This window comes from Gallus gallus, chromosome 11, assembly GCF_016699485.2.
Source record: "Gallus gallus isolate bGalGal1 chromosome 11, bGalGal1.mat.broiler.GRCg7b, whole genome shotgun sequence".
Lineage (NCBI taxonomy): Eukaryota > Metazoa > Chordata > Aves > Galliformes > Phasianidae > Gallus > Gallus gallus.
Window position 1 is genome coordinate 10,537,065 of NC_052542.1, and position 15,224 is coordinate 10,552,288.

Here is a 15,224-nt window from a genome sequence, read left to right on the forward strand (position 1 = left end):
CGGGCGCGAGGAGGGAGGGGCGCGAGCGCGGGGGGGTGGAGTTGTTCCCTCAGCGCGGGGCGGGAACGGCAGTTCCTTCAGCGCAGGCGCGGGCGGCGGTTCCCTCAGCGCAGGCGCGGCGGAGGAATGTCGGTGGTGTTCGTGCCGGAACGGCTGCGGGGCAAGGCGGAGGTGAACCAGGAGACGCTGCAGCGGGTGAGTGGGCGGCGGGATCCCTGGGGGGGCGGCACGGGAGCACCCGGCACGGCTCGGGCCGCGCCGGCTCTGCCCGGCCTTGCCGCCGCCTTCGCAACCCCCCTCAGCGGCGGCGCGGGAGGCGGGGCCGAGGCGGGCGGTGACGGCGGTGTTTGCCGCAGCTGCTGGAGGAGAACGACCAGCTGATCCGCTGCATCGTGGAGTACCAGAGCAAGGGCCGCGCCACCGACTGCGTGCAGTAAGTGCGAGCGGGCGGCCCCGAGCGGGCTCGCGGGGGCGGTGGGGTTCGGCTCAGCCCCGCCCTGCGCGGCGCTGACCGTGTACAGAATGCTGAGCGGGTTACAGGAGTGACGGCTACGGCGTGCGTCATCTGCTAAAGAAAAACAGGCAGTCGCTCACTTCCCAAATAATGTTTTTCTTTCCTTGATAGGTACCAGCATATCCTGCACAGAAACCTCATTTATTTAGCCACAATTGCAGATGCGACGCCACCCAGCGCGCAGAAGACTACAGAGTGACTGCACGTACTCAGCTGCGGCACTTTATAGAGTTACAGAAGGGCTTTAGTTTAGATTGCCACTGTGAGAGGGAGGTGTAGCCACACAAGGCAGGTAAAGAGCCATCCCTCTACGTTAAAATGTGAATTCTAATATTAGAATAGCTTCTTTCTTCCTATTAGGTAGAACTAAGGGGAGAGAATTACCAAGCTTTTATCTCTGGAAAACCTCAGTGTTGTGTATTTCTGAGAACAGCTCAGTTGTCGGGACACCACCACCGCTGCCTTTGCAAGATTCTGGCAGCCTTAGTGAGGCAGCCACTGTTTCACGACTGAGACTATGTAAGGAGGGCATGCAGGGAGCAGATGGGAAAGTAGAAATCACCAGAGGCACATGTTGCACAGACTGTTGTGTATCCTGTATCATAAAAATTGTGCTTAATAAATTGAAGATGTGCTTTGTAAAGCAGTATTTTCTGGATTAATGTAACATGTTAACAAAGGAGCACCTTGGGGTTTATTGCAATAGGAGCTTGAATTTCAGAATTCTAGGGAAGAGGTAACAGCTTTTAAGTTAAGCAACAGTCAGGTTCACTAAGAGAGGACTGATGTTAGCCCCACTTGCATCAAGATTTTCATTTTTGCTTGGAATGTTCTGCCCTACAGATTCTGTAAACAAGTAACTTCTTGCATAATCAGTATGGCCTCATGTGCACCCTGGGTATTTGTCAGCATTTCAGCTGTCTGACTCTGTACTCTTACCTATCGAGAGCACAGCTTATTTTACTAGTATATATATATATAATTTGTACACCTGATTGTGCATTTCAGTGATACAATTCAAATCATTTACTTGTCTAAAAACTCACCTTGTTTGTGGCAATGTTCATCTGCACTAATAGTTCAAATATACTGTTAAGGCATTTTCTTATGAAAGAGTAGCTTTAAAGATGCTTCAGGTTGTATGGTGTGTTAACTTCAGTTTTATATGATGTAGGCAGTTAACAACTTTCAAACTGTTAATTAATCCTATGTTAATGAAGTAAGGTCTTTGTTTACAAACCGAAATTACAATTTTAGGTGCTGCTCATTTTCAGTAAGGTGTATATTTTAAACAGGTATGACCTATTAAATGTATATCTTTAATAAAGCTAATATTTTACTTTTACAGAAGCTTTAAAATACAAAATGTACAATTCCAGTTCAGAAGCATTAGCTATTCACAGAAGCACTGCAATAAGGGTAAGTTAACTAAGCACCAAACCCTTGCACTTGGCAGTGTAAGTGAAGTTTAATGGCAAGACTCATTTGCCAAGTGCAACAACTCTTAAAATTACCAGTGTTCAGAACAATCGGAAGCAAAGGACATAGTAGCACCTACGTGGTCAAAATGCAGACAGACTTTGTTTCTGCAATTTACTTATGTACATCTAGAAACCTGCCAGCATTTGTAGTTATGAATCAGCTGCACAAACTATAGCAGTAATTTTGGCACTTGTTAGGAGGAGTTCAAAATAAAATGTCTTCGTTAACTTCCATTTTGGTCTTAGTAGGAATAACCAGTAAACTACAACCAAATTTAGGATTTAATATTAGATCTAAATGACAAGACTGAGGAAACTCAAAACCATTCATCAAGTTAAGTAACCACTAACATTTTCAGCAGAGGGTTTTCAAAACTGTAGTAGTACAGACCACCAACAATTTACAGACAAGCCACACTGATTGTGCAAAGCACATTACCGTAAAAAGTCTATGTACAGCAAACAAATCTTTGTAAACATGTAAGTATGAACTTTCAGAAAACGTGGTGACAATATCATAAATACAGGCAACATTGGCATCCTCAAACAGCACAAAAAGTAACAATCTGGGCCAGCAAATACAGCCCATCACCATACAAACAAAAAAGGTGGATGGGTTTTAAATACCCAAATGTTTAATAGTTTTAGTGTTGTGTATACTTCTTATTTATATATATATTTATGTATTAATTTTTTGGTATCTTTAGATATAGATGTACTTAGTTTGTAGAAACAAAAACAACAAATGTGCTTTCTCTTCATTGAAAAATTATGTAGTTAGAACTAAGAACCCATTTTACTAGTAGTTAACATATTAGAATGATATGACTTAAGAAAAATACAAAAATAAGATTAATACTGTCAAAACTCTTATACCAGAAAATATTGTGGTTTTTAGTCTCTTTCAAAGATGAAATATGAAAATTTAAATAAGCTCTAACTATATAAAGAATCTTCTGTAATCTCAGTTAATATACAGTGGGATAGCTATATATATATTTACCATTGTTCTTCACTTTTTAAGCACCAGTCACTCCCAGATCCACTTTGGTCGGAAGGTTATTCCCAATTCCACAGGTTCACTTAATGGCACATATTGACTGCAAATAATTACTTTATCCTTTTTAAAAAAATAACGTTCTTACAGCTAATTGCTACCCCACGTTACAGATCTAAGATCTTCTGAGCCAGCTCACAACTTTTTTTTTTCTTTTTTTTCTTTTTTAAATCAACTAGCATCTGAAATAAGACCTTAAAATATATGCGAGTAGTCTTTCAGGCTATACTTTCACACGCTTAAGGAGTACTGTGTGGATAATGCCTTTGGCCGAATGAAGCACTAACAAATGTATTTACTTGAAAACCAGTGTCATATTATCCACACAGGTGCCATCTACTTTAAGCAGCTCAGATAACGTTTGTGACACAAATTTGAGTGGTTCTGCTGATCTATACTTTGAGTAAGGAAACTACCACAACACTCCATTTCACAACTGCTTCTGCAACAGTTTTATAATGAACTCACTTGTGTGGCACATGAAAAGCTGCGCTTACACTTCATTAAAAAAAAAAAAAAAGTTGCCCACAGGCCATTTATGGAAGAAACAAAGGCTTTCCAGCTTGTCTACTATAAATTTAAACACAGTGTTGAGCAAAGTGACCACTATATATTTGCTTCAACATATTCATTGCGTTTCAGTAAGATGTCAACTATAAATCTATATGAAAAATAGCTACAAAATACAGTGTTTTTTGTATGGTAATCCTTCAGCAGTTGGTTTTTTTTTTCTTAAAAAAAAGCTTTTGAAAGAAAAGGCAATATAGATATTTTTAAAAGCATTTCTACATCACAGTTTTGGGCTGTCTCATGTACAAACAAACATATTGGCCATATTGCTCAGCACTGTAAATAAGATTCAAGAGCTTTTATACCTCTCCTCGAGCCCCCCTCAATTCCCTATTTAATGAGATAAACAGGATATAGCCAACACACAATTGTGAAAAAAGTACACGTACTTTATAACTGTTTGGCCCTGTGCTGCATTTTCCAATATGAAAAGCAATCAGTATTGATGCAGGTAAGATGGTCTGCGTTCGTGCTTTACTGGAAAAGATTTAAAGCCCTTATTCATCTGTTTGTGCTGGGAAGCCTGTTGCTGTGATTGCTGCTGCTGCGCATAGGCAAAGCTAGAGGAAATTCCTGTTGATGGAGCACAGTCATTGGCTGCCGCCCACACGGGTGACTGAAGGATCTGCATCGTGTCGCTCCACTGGCTGACAGGGCTGCTCATAGGGTACAAAGATGTACTCTGGCTGGGTAGTGTATTCGTGACAGAGGATGTATGTTGCCATGGTGCCTTCGGAGGCCAGGTTTTGGTTTTATTATCCTGAGAGAACAGAATTAGTTGGTGGTTTGTGAAGCGGGTTGGCTTTTCTGTTTTGTTGTTTTTTGATCAACATACTTTCTCTTGAGACAGTACTTAACAAATCCTCTCCTTACAACATTTTCAGAAGATTTATCTTTAAAAACAGAATTGATGCATATATAGAACTCGTAGCTCTTACAGTATTTGCCTCTTTGAAAACCTTTATTTACTTCAGCACATTTGCTTGCTGACCAGCAGCCCTGCCCTAAGTTAAAATTTCTAGTAAGCCAGGTAATTAACAGAATCACAGAACTGTAGGGGTGGGAAGGGACCTCTGGAGGTCATCCAGTCCAACTCCTCTCTTAAAGTAATCCCCTACAGTAGGGTGCACAGGAATGCATCCAGGCAGGTTTTGAGTATCTCCACAGAAGGAGACTCCACAACCTCTCTGGGCAGCCCATTCCAGTGCTGTTTTCTCATGGAACTTTCTGTGTTCCAGTTTGTGCCCACTGCCCCTTGAGTTGCTGCTGGGCACCACTGAAAAGACTCCCACCCTTTAAGTGTTTCAAGTATTTATAAGCACTGATACCTACCCACCCTCCACTACCCCCAGTCTTCTCCAGGCAGAACAACCCCAGGTCTCAGACTTTCCTCCTAAGGGAAATCTCCAGGCCCCAATGGTCATGGTGGCCCTCTGCTGGTCTCTCTCTTAGAAGTTCCCTGTTTTCCTGGGGAACCCAGAACTGGACACGGTACTCCACGTGTCACCTTACCAGGACATACTACAGGCGGAGGGTGACTTCCCTCGACCTGCTGGCCACGCTTTCTTAACGCGCCACTGCCCTTCCTGGCCGTAAGGGGCGATCTGGCAGTAACTTTAATTGTTTGTGTACAGAAAACTGAAGTTGACTGTGTTGTCTCTTAGCTTAACTTGAAATCTGTGAGTTTTCTATTATAATTTCTGCTACAAGGGAAAAGTTACATTATTTCCAATTTTAAATTTGGTACTTTTCATTAAAAAAAAAAAAAAAGAAGAAGAATCTAGTACTACTTGAGTGTAAATGGTTTGCATTTTAGTATTAATGTAAGGAATATGGAGCTACAGATTCTATTCTAGTTGATTTCCTAAGGAAAACCACTCCAAAACACATGCAGGAAAAATGACTAAACAAAGATGTTTTCTGCTTACCTGATTACGGTCATCTACTGCAGAAAGAAGAGGTGGTGATGGGAGCGTACTAGGTTCCTGTTCTCCACTACTGTGTTTTCTACCCCAAGAAAACAACATTTAGTTTGGTTTGTTTGTTTTTAAATGAGTCACATGCATTAATCTGCCACTACAGTACCATCCTGTAGTTCCACTCTGTCTTACTGGACAGCTTAGAATGTGTACTGGCATTTCATCTCATGTTTTTTCTTAGTAAAGGTAAAGATACGAGTTACTGCAGCAAGAAATTTGTTACTGAATACTGTCAGAGACTTGACAGTGGAGCTACAGCTTCAACAACACGTTTTTGTGGAGATGAAAAAGGAAGATGAGCTGGTCTTTTGCTGTAATGCTTATTAGATAATGGTCTTCCACTTATTTCAATTCAGCATTTATTTTTGTCCCCTCTTAAAAGTTTTGGTAAAGGTACAAATTCAGAAAGCACCTCCTGGCTTAATTAACTCCTTAGTCAATTCCTTTCAACTTGTTTGCCTCAGTTTCATCTTACTTTACCCCAGCATACTTTCTTTATCCCAATGCATATAAAAATAACTTCTGTGGTAATCTGCATAAAACTGTTAGTGTGGCCACTGATTTTTTTTCCTGTCACCAGAGAGTAGACAGCTGTATTCTCATCTATCAACTCTGATTTTGTCTCTCATCAAATATTAATTTTAGAAGAATTTGGTCACTGAATATTTTACTTTTCAAAGTCTTTTCTAAAAATAAGTTGAGAGTTTGATTCCAGATTGAAATTTGGTGAGAAATCATGCTTCCTCTTGTGCCTTATTTGGTGGGAATTCGTGCTTCATGTTGTGCCTTTTATTATTCTCTTAACTAACCCCTAACGTGGAATCACTGAGGTTTCAAAGATAGAGTTACCAGCCCTTTAGGAAAGCTGGAAGTAACTACACTGTAATTTATGCTATTACATTTAAGTGTATTCATAGTTTAGTTGAAATCACTTGTTGATAATTCATATTTTAAAATCCTAGCTTAGTTTTAATTTATTAAGCTTATTTAGGAATTAAGCTCCCTTTTTGATCAGAAAGAAAGGAGTAAATAGTAAGTATTTAAGTATTTAAAATTACTGAAATGGTGGCGGTGGGCAATGTTAGACAGAAGTTTACACTTCATGGGTAGTATTACCAAGTGCCACAAAGCTGCAGGAGAAGCCACGGAATAGGAACTTGCTGGTATCAAAATGCAGTGTAGGAGCATGGCAAAGCTACACTGCAGTACAGTTGATAAAACCAATTCAAAGATGATCTCTAGGACCCCAGTACTTGAGGAAGAAGTGTCATCCCAAATAGACTATCTTATGGGGAGACTGTCAGCTCTTTCTAGACTTAATTGTTTTCAGCTAACAGCTGGCTATCTGTACAGATGCTAATGTGTATTAAGATTTAGCTGCTAATGTAACTCAATTTGTGAACCCCTAGCATTAAGATCATACACACTATACACTGATTCACATCAGTGTAGCACACAAACTAACATTCATATAACTGTATCTGACTGACAGGAGTCACTTTTGTGGGCACTCAAATTATCAAAACACCCCAAATTTTTATGAAGCGATATGTATTTCTGTTCATTTTTCTAACCTTCTCTGCTTTACAGCAGCGACGAGGTCTGGCCCTGAGAACATGGAGAACAAGCTGTCCCCATTGGCTGAGGAGGTCTCATCACTCGAGCTGGCAGAATCTCCTTGAGTACCAGACCAGCTGTTTGTCACATCGCTGTAAGACAAAACATTTTATTAGTCCTTGTATTTATACTGCTTGGTCCAGAATATTCTCTAGTTAGTTATGCTGAATCTCTGTGACAGATGATACCTCAGGGCACAAAGAAATTTCAATATTTTGTTAAATGTAGAACTAACACATACTTACATGTATTTACTTCTGAGTGATCATATCGCTGCTTTGTCTGTTACAGTCAGTTTACATATATTCTACTAAAATAACACAGTCTGTCCTGGTTAAGAAGGAAAAACAAATGATTCTTGGTTTTGCAGTCACTAAGCGCTCAGCTCTTTCACTGCGTAACTGAGCTAGAAAACACCCTTATCCTACTGATTTTAAACTAGCCTTAGACTCACAGCTGTAACTATGTAGACAAATGGACAGGGGATCTTGAAACACTTGTTTGTAATAAAGTTATGACTTTGAAAACATTAGAAACTAACATACTTGCTGTAAGGTACAGTGACATGCCTTATAGCAGTGAGATTAAGTGACTGAAATCTGTTAAGTTGAATTAAGTCAGGTGCTGTAATTTCATAGCATCACTCCTCATCAAAATAGTTCTTAAACGTTTTCAAAATACTGAAATAAGAACATTCTGAATGAATCTGTTCTGAAGTCCTCATATCCTCTGAGTCAAACTTAGTACACATTCTACTTTAAGAATTACATCAAACAAATGTCAGTTCTTCCATATCAAGAAAGCAGAAAGGGCTCACATTTCTTACTCTTGTCATGAGCCGCAGCTTTTACAGGTGCTGCAGCAATCAGAAAAAAAAAATACCTCTTATTCCCATATCCTGCCAAGTTTTGAGTGTAGAACTGACCCAAAAAAAGTTGCTTCACAATTCTCTTACCTTTCTGTGAAATACTCAGGAAAGGGCCAGGTTTTGTGAGGATCATCGGGCAGAAGCCAGTTGCTTCGTGTGTTGCTTGGACGACGGACGTGCTGTGCTTGCCTTTTTTGTTGCATAGCCTGGTTGACCCCAGCAACATAACGAGCAAATTCTGGATCAGACCCAACTAAATAAAAGAAATCATGAAGTCAGTAGCTGACATTCAGCTATTTTTACTGCATTTAACCCTTTCATTTAATCTTATAGACTTGACCATTCCCCAGTAGAAAAGAAGTTCCTTCTCACTGATAGTTAATGCTAAACAATTTATACTTCTTGATGGAGCACTGGACACTGAGTAGGAAATGTTTTAATAAAAAGTAGATGTGTTGTACATGGTAGATAATAATTCTCATCTGGAACTCTCATCTCATCTGCACCTGTCCCGTGCATCCTCTCTGAAGAGGAGTATTTTGTGACTATGATCATGCCTACGCCCTGAAAGGTACAGCAGCAGATACTGACAAAATTGAAGACTGGATGTTTATCCAATTTCAGAAAAATAATATTTGAGTTATTATTGTTGATTCAGGATCACAAAATGATTTCCATCCATGCTGTGATTTGGTTTGCTTCTCAAGAGATCAAAGGCTCAGATTGATCTCATTAGAACATGCAGCCCAGAAGCTCCTACTTCTTAGAAAGACCACAACCATTCTGAAAACATTTTGATCCTGGGGTAAGATTGATATTTACTGAAAAAGTCTTAAAGTGCACAGCTTGGAAAACAGAAATCAAAATACCTTTTGTTCATGTGATTGCTTCCCTACATTCAGTTCAGCATTTGAAGGAAAGCTTCTTTATTTTCATTTAGCACATTTACAAGAGAGCAGCTCTAATGTTCTGTTGCATGCAAATTAAAACTAAAACAAATAAGTTACCTTTGTTTCTAGACATCCTTTATTGTATAAGCAAGGAACAGAGCTACCTGACAGCTGTACAGAAACAAAGTGTTGCCACTACTACTTACTTACTTTGAGAAATACTTTTATGTCAGTTTAAGCTGAGGCTGGAAGTTAGACAAATCCTCAGATCGAAGGATAGGTTCTGAAGGGCAAGAATAGTTTTGTTCTGTGGGTAGCGTGAGGTGTTATATTACAGTTATATGCAAAATAGCAACTTGTGTCAATTTTTACCTCTGTAAAAACAGATAAACACCTTTTCATGAGATAGGTTCACCTGTAAGAATACTTTTTTAAAATACAGATGTATCAACCTTCCCTCTACTGATACAGCATTAATTCCTTAGAGATTATAAAAATACTGCAGAATACATTTTTGGCAGCAACTTAGGCCTTTGACCGTAAAAAACCCCATCAATTCTATAAATTCTTAATTAGCAGATTTTCCTTTGAAAAGTCATTATTTTCAGACTAAAAATATTCATCAAGTAACCCAATTTGTTTCAAGTGACAAATGTACAAGTCCTAAGGAAATCTGAAAATGAATTTTTTTTGTGGGCCTGTTTAAAGTTTTCTGTACTGCACTAACTGAAGCTTAGATTTCAAACAACACCACAGTTCAACCTGGCATGTTATATGAAGAAAGGTTCTAATTCCAATCTATTTGGTTGAAAATTTTTTAGTCACACATACACACAGGTAACAGCAGGAAAAGGATAACGTGGTTTTATAAAAGATTTTTCTGGCACTTCTAATAAATGCATACTACGAAGTTCCTGTAGCTATGTTCCACACCAACAGATATATTTGTAAGAGAATAGATTGGTCTGTTGATCTCAGTAGTATCATTAATCTCTTAGACTTAGATTCTATAATCAGTTTAATAGTCTCTAAGTTATTTGCTTATAGCCATAAAATCTTATCTCACTTCATCTTTATTAACAATCCCCATACATTTACAGTTTAACAGTGGTTCCAACATATATGGCAGACCACATGACACTTGCTCCTTAGTCTCTAATCCTTTAGTATCCAAGCTTTTCACTGCAGTAACAGCCAGAGAGCAGGAATTGTTACGATTCCCATACTGAAGGGGAAAAGCAGGGGATATGGGAAAGATGCAATTCAGCTGTATCTCTAGAGTGCAAGACTGGTAAAGAGCAGGAATAATCGATGGGGAAGGCAAAATACATAAATCTGAATGTTACCAATTCACATAAACAATCTAAAAAATTAACAGTAGTAGGAGCATTATCTGTAAGTTTCAACACTTTGATGTGATCCCTATAGGAAAGGTAAGAACTACCACTGAGATAAACAAGGAATTTGTTCCAATTCTTATTTATTAATGAAACTTGCTGATGTTTTTTACTTAAGTTTTTTTTTGTACTTCAGTTCAACCTATGTTAAAAAAAAAGGCATACACAAATACCTATATCTCTATTTTTAAGAACTTTAGCATTTGGTAAATAGCAATAGGAAATAATTACTGCTAAGAGTATTTAACAGTATTCTTTTATTTGTAAAAGGATTCTCTTAAAAAGTAATAAAGGAAAGCACACACACCTGCAGGGTCAAAAGGCAGAATTTCTCCCAGCATTCCAAACACTCCATCAGTTTGGTCACGATTTGGCCACGTGTTGTTTCTGGGTCCTTGTGGTTTTTGTCCTAACATCTCTGACATCATATTGTCCATATAGCTGCTCACAAGACCCAAACTGTATAAATCGGAGCTTAAATCTGAAAAACCAGGATTATTCCACTGGTTTAAATGAGACAATCCAGCTCCAACAGTTTGGGCTGGCTGCTGTGAAGAATTAGTCAGCCATTTGGCAGGTACACGTTGCTGTGGTCCAATAGGTTGAAGCAAATGTTGGTAATATTGCATTTGCTGCTGCTGCTTTTGTGACTGTTGTTGCTGGGACAAGCCTTGCTGAGAAGGATGCAGTGGTGTGTGAGAGACAGATTGGGGCTGCTGTTGTACTGTTCCTGATTTTTGTTCTGTTGCTGTAGAGGATGCAATAGAGTTTCTTCTTTTCACCATTGGAGAAGTCTGCTGGGATTTGCCCATGTTGAAACCAGACAAGAAATCTATAACATCCTGCATTTCTTGGTCAGTTGGTAAATTCATACCTTTGTCATCCTTGCCTTCATCCAATTTGAAGAAGTTGTCCTGCCTTTCAACTAAAAATCCATTTACTATCTGATTATTTGTGCTCTGAATTGACTGCAGTGAATCTGTGGTCCTAGGAAAGTTACCAATGTTCAAAATGCTTTGTAGCCGTGCATCAATGTTAGTGGGCATTTTAGCCTTCTCCTCTGAGCTGGAACTTATGAAGACATTTTTGGAAGGTGTACTGGGGATTGAATAACTTCCAGTATTACTTGTACTGGTGCAGGAAGTTTTTTTTGTAAACCGTGAAGTCAGTTTTGAAAATGTCTTTTGTAGACCACCTGAAGATTTGCTTCCATTTCCAGATGGCATGTCAACTTGGTTCCCAAAGTCTGAGATTTCACGCTGTAACTGGATCTGAATACAAGGCAAAGCTTGCTCCCTGCATCAACAAAAACATTTATCAAAACATCGAATAAATCCCATTTATCCTAACACTGCACTAGATAGCTGAAGAAATTTAACTGAGTCTGTATTTTGGAGAAAAATATGCATTTGGGGAATAGAAAGTGGAAGAAATAAAACCGAAGTTCTCTATCAGATTGCTAATTCACTGGCTACTTACAGTAACAATTCAAACTATTACTAACCGCAGTCATGGGTAATGTGCTCTACAGGAGCCTGCTTGTGTAAGAGGTTGGACTAGATGATCTCCAGAGGTCCCTTCCAATCCCAACTATTCTGTAACTCTGATATGCAGTAGCATTCACTATTCTCCCTAAGAATTTTTAATAGCACTTCAAGATACAAATGAAGACATTTATTCAATATAAATCAAGTGCTATTAAATTTCTCAGTATAGTCTTTTCAACAGTGATGGCTTTGTTTAAACAGCAGGCTCAAGAGGAGATGTACCTTCCCTCCTTCCACCTTGGTATGTCAAACACAGCAGTATAAAGCACATCTACTAGTCCCAAAGTCTTCTCTGGATCCAGACTCCGCTGTAGCAAAGACATTGTTGCTGGATCTTCTTTTAGACACCTGTAAGCAAAATCAAAACTTTGAATTTAACGTTGAACAACTTCACCATACTAGTCAGATAATGAAAAGCTAATTAGTATGCTACTTTTGCTCCTACAAAGGTACAACTAGTAAGGCAGTATAATGTATGAATGCCTGAGGATTTCCAAGGTCTAATACCTGCAGCCCCAGTTCCTTTTTTTTAATTGTTGACTATATAACAAATTTCATTGTAGACAAGAGTTTTATCCTTTACTTTCAAAATCAAGATTAATGATTTCATCTTTAGCTGAGGAGGCATAATTAAGGCATATTAAGAAATTAAAAAAAAAAAAAAATCCTGTTTTTTAGGAAATGGCAAGAGCACTCAACAAGCCTGACAAAAAGGCAAGGTGCACGAAATTTAAATCTTGAATGCATTCTAGATATCCAGTCCTAGAAACACCCAGCCTGACACGCTCAATGTGAAAAATGATTCCGCATATCCAATAATCTGTGGAAGATTTTACTGATCTGTGAAGATGCAGGCTTACTGTAATTCTTCGATAATCTACAGAATTAGGACTTAATTTGAGGTGAAATCAGAATAACCTGGATTTAAGTACTGGCACAGTTGTCAAGTATTTAATGAACCCCTGCAGCAGAGATGAGTAAACGGGCACTCTCTCAGTGTGTCAGCAGGTGGAGCTTTGTCAGAGATTGCAAACGCTGGCACAAAGCGCTCAGCAGTATTTTAGTTCTTTCACAATAGAGCAATTTATGTAAAGGGAACAGAGAAGTGCCAGTTTATACTCCAGAGTGGAATTAAAGATGAATTTGGATAAACAGACTGGGCTGACTTGTACTTCTGGACACACACCATTGGTACCATCAGTGACAGGCTACCTCACTGCGGCTTCAGATGAATGCAGTGTTTTACATGAAGTTCATAACACCAAGTACACTGAAGAAATGAAGGAAATACTCTAACTCCAAATTATTGTTTCAAAAGGGAAGACGACCTCACCTAAAAATGCAAATTAATGTTATGCTTTCCTAGGCAGCTAATTAAACTGCTAGGGACGGCACCTCTTGAACCACGGAGTTCTGCAGTTCACAACAGCACCTAAAGAACATCTTAGTTAAGAGGTAAAGCTCTTCTATTAATCTCATCTAACACCCAGGACCTGCCAGGGAGAGTAACAGGAATATTTCTGGATTTATATTTATTTAACTCTCTCTTTCGTCACCTAGCTTTTACTTCTCTTTTGCTCTTGTGCAGCAGCCTTGCTTCCCTTCCGCTACCGCCAACAGAGGGAGCACAAAGCTCAAGTACAACTGTTTGTCAGTCTGATGAATAGTGGTATTTAGTCAGTTCCAGATAAAGGAACTTAAGGAAGATAAGCCATAATTACACAGTAGTCCCTGTTCCACTTGTACTGCACTGTATTCCTTCCTATGTATTTCTGTCATACCTACTAGTATAATCTACAATGCAATACTTTCACTTACCAGGTCGATGGAACTTGCACCACTATTCTGGATCCTTCTAAACTTATTTGAGGAGCGTAGGCTTCTTTATTTTCAATCTGTGCTGTGTCCACAACCACCTAGAATAATATGAAAATAAAAGGGAATTTATTTTAAGAATTAGTTCTAGTTATTTTTATCACCCCTGTAGTCAAGTTGCAATAGTCTCAGCTCCCTGCCACACTACAGATGTACAAAGAACCAGAGAAAAACAAATCAACTCACAAAATCATCATCATATATTAATTTCTATTTTAATATCTCGGGGAAAGAAAAAATGATAGCATGTAAACTGATTAGTTTGATACATTAGCCTATATTTCAAGGACTTTCCTCTTAATTACATACTAGAGTTACCACGTAGTTACCAGCTTCTTTATGTAGCAGCTGGTAGTTATCAGTGGATTTGTGTAACAGCTCTTATATGTGAGAAGTCTAGCACAGTTGCTACCTTAATAGCCCCCAAACACCTACTTCTCAAAATATTTTAAATAATGCATGGCATGCTACAGACAAATAGTATTTAGCCTGAAACTCTTCACATAGCCTGCAATTTTTAACTCTCCCTTACACAACTTCCATGATTACAAAGTCACATACCAACATATCTTTATCCAGTGGTACTGTAGGTAACAGAGAATTAATAGTAGTAAAGGGAAGAAGATTGACTGTTCAATTTTTTTAATTTTTTTTTTTTAATTCTAAGCCTTCTGTAAGACATCATGAATTTATATGGAAGATGAAAGTCTTGAAAATGAATCTATCATGAACCTTTCTTTTTATGGAAACTGAGAAGGAATGGATTCACTTCAACTTCATTTAAATTTCAATACCAATGATAGTAAGTTCCATATTTGGTTTGTGCTTTCTGTTGTTGTCCAGTCTGCATGAGCTGGCCTTTTTGATCATTTCCATAATTTCCTATTTTGGTCATGCTGAACCAGCAGCTTTTTGGCAACAGTCAGCAGTTCTTGCTCCAGTGACTAGCAGATTAGCTGTACCATTTATCCTTGAAATGGCAGAAAGTCCTCCAGCATAAATAAGCCTCAAGGGGCATTACTGGCTTTTCTGCAATCATCCTACACTTGTTCTACTTCTGTCTTGTTGTCTATTACTGCTTATGAAGAAAGGTGAAATATAAATAGAGCTGAGATTCTCTTCTCTCTCCTGCATTACCAAACTCCTCCAACAATACTTAAGCATTACTATTTCCTACCATTTCAATATTTTAACATAAGGCCTTCATTTTCCTCCAGCTGTCTCTGAACATTTGCTCAGGTTTATCTGGACTTGTAAAATCTGTCTAAGCACAGTTACATGGCAAAATGCTATCATCCACTCATGATAATACCTAACGTAGTAACAGTGCAACACCATTATTTTTTCTTCGTGTTTGTACCATTTTAAGTAATTTGGTATAGATTTTGCTATATTGCAATTATAATTGGGCTAAGGCAAGATCAACTAA

General features: G+C 38.7%; 2 protein-coding genes across 19 annotated transcripts in view; one reads left to right on the forward strand and one right to left on the reverse strand.

The window, feature by feature from the left end:
• Positions 1–106: 106 nt before the first annotated feature.
• SS18L2 (SS18 like 2) overlaps positions 107–15,224 on the forward strand; it is a 50,045-nt gene continuing 34,927 nt past the window's right edge. For 3 of the 11 annotated variants that reach the window (XR_005839060.2, XR_005839063.2, XR_003077305.3), the window contains exons 1-5: positions 107–195; positions 357–433; positions 626–806; positions 1,863–1,933; positions 7,192–7,312. Coding sequence is in view for 2 of the 11 variants with exons in the window: in XM_015292471.4 (XP_015147957.1) it covers positions 127–195; positions 626–793 (237 nt within the window). In the remaining 9 variants the exon portion in view is untranslated. Of the gene's footprint in view, positions 196–356; positions 434–625; positions 1,158–1,862; positions 1,934–7,191; positions 7,313–11,563; positions 11,828–12,598; positions 13,073–15,224 lie in introns of those variants that run through there. The other 8 variants (XR_005839062.2, XR_212949.5, XR_212950.5 and 5 more) reach the window with 8 other exon arrangements.
• GARRE1 (granule associated Rac and RHOG effector 1) overlaps positions 1,813–15,224 on the reverse strand; it is a 53,507-nt gene continuing 40,095 nt past the window's right edge. For all 8 annotated transcript variants that reach the window (XM_015292465.4, XM_040645927.2, XM_015292464.4 and 5 more), the window contains 7 exons: positions 13,739–13,836; positions 12,143–12,268; positions 10,681–11,669; positions 8,174–8,339; positions 7,176–7,310; positions 5,551–5,629; positions 1,813–4,382 (listed from right to left, as the gene is read on the reverse strand). In XM_015292465.4, coding sequence (XP_015147951.2) covers positions 4,059–4,382; positions 5,551–5,629; positions 7,176–7,310; positions 8,174–8,339; positions 10,681–11,669; positions 12,143–12,268; positions 13,739–13,836 — 1,917 coding nt within the window. In that variant the 3' untranslated portion in view covers positions 1,813–4,058. The remainder of the gene's footprint in view (positions 4,383–5,550; positions 5,630–7,175; positions 7,311–8,173; positions 8,340–10,680; positions 11,670–12,142; positions 12,269–13,738; positions 13,837–15,224) is intronic.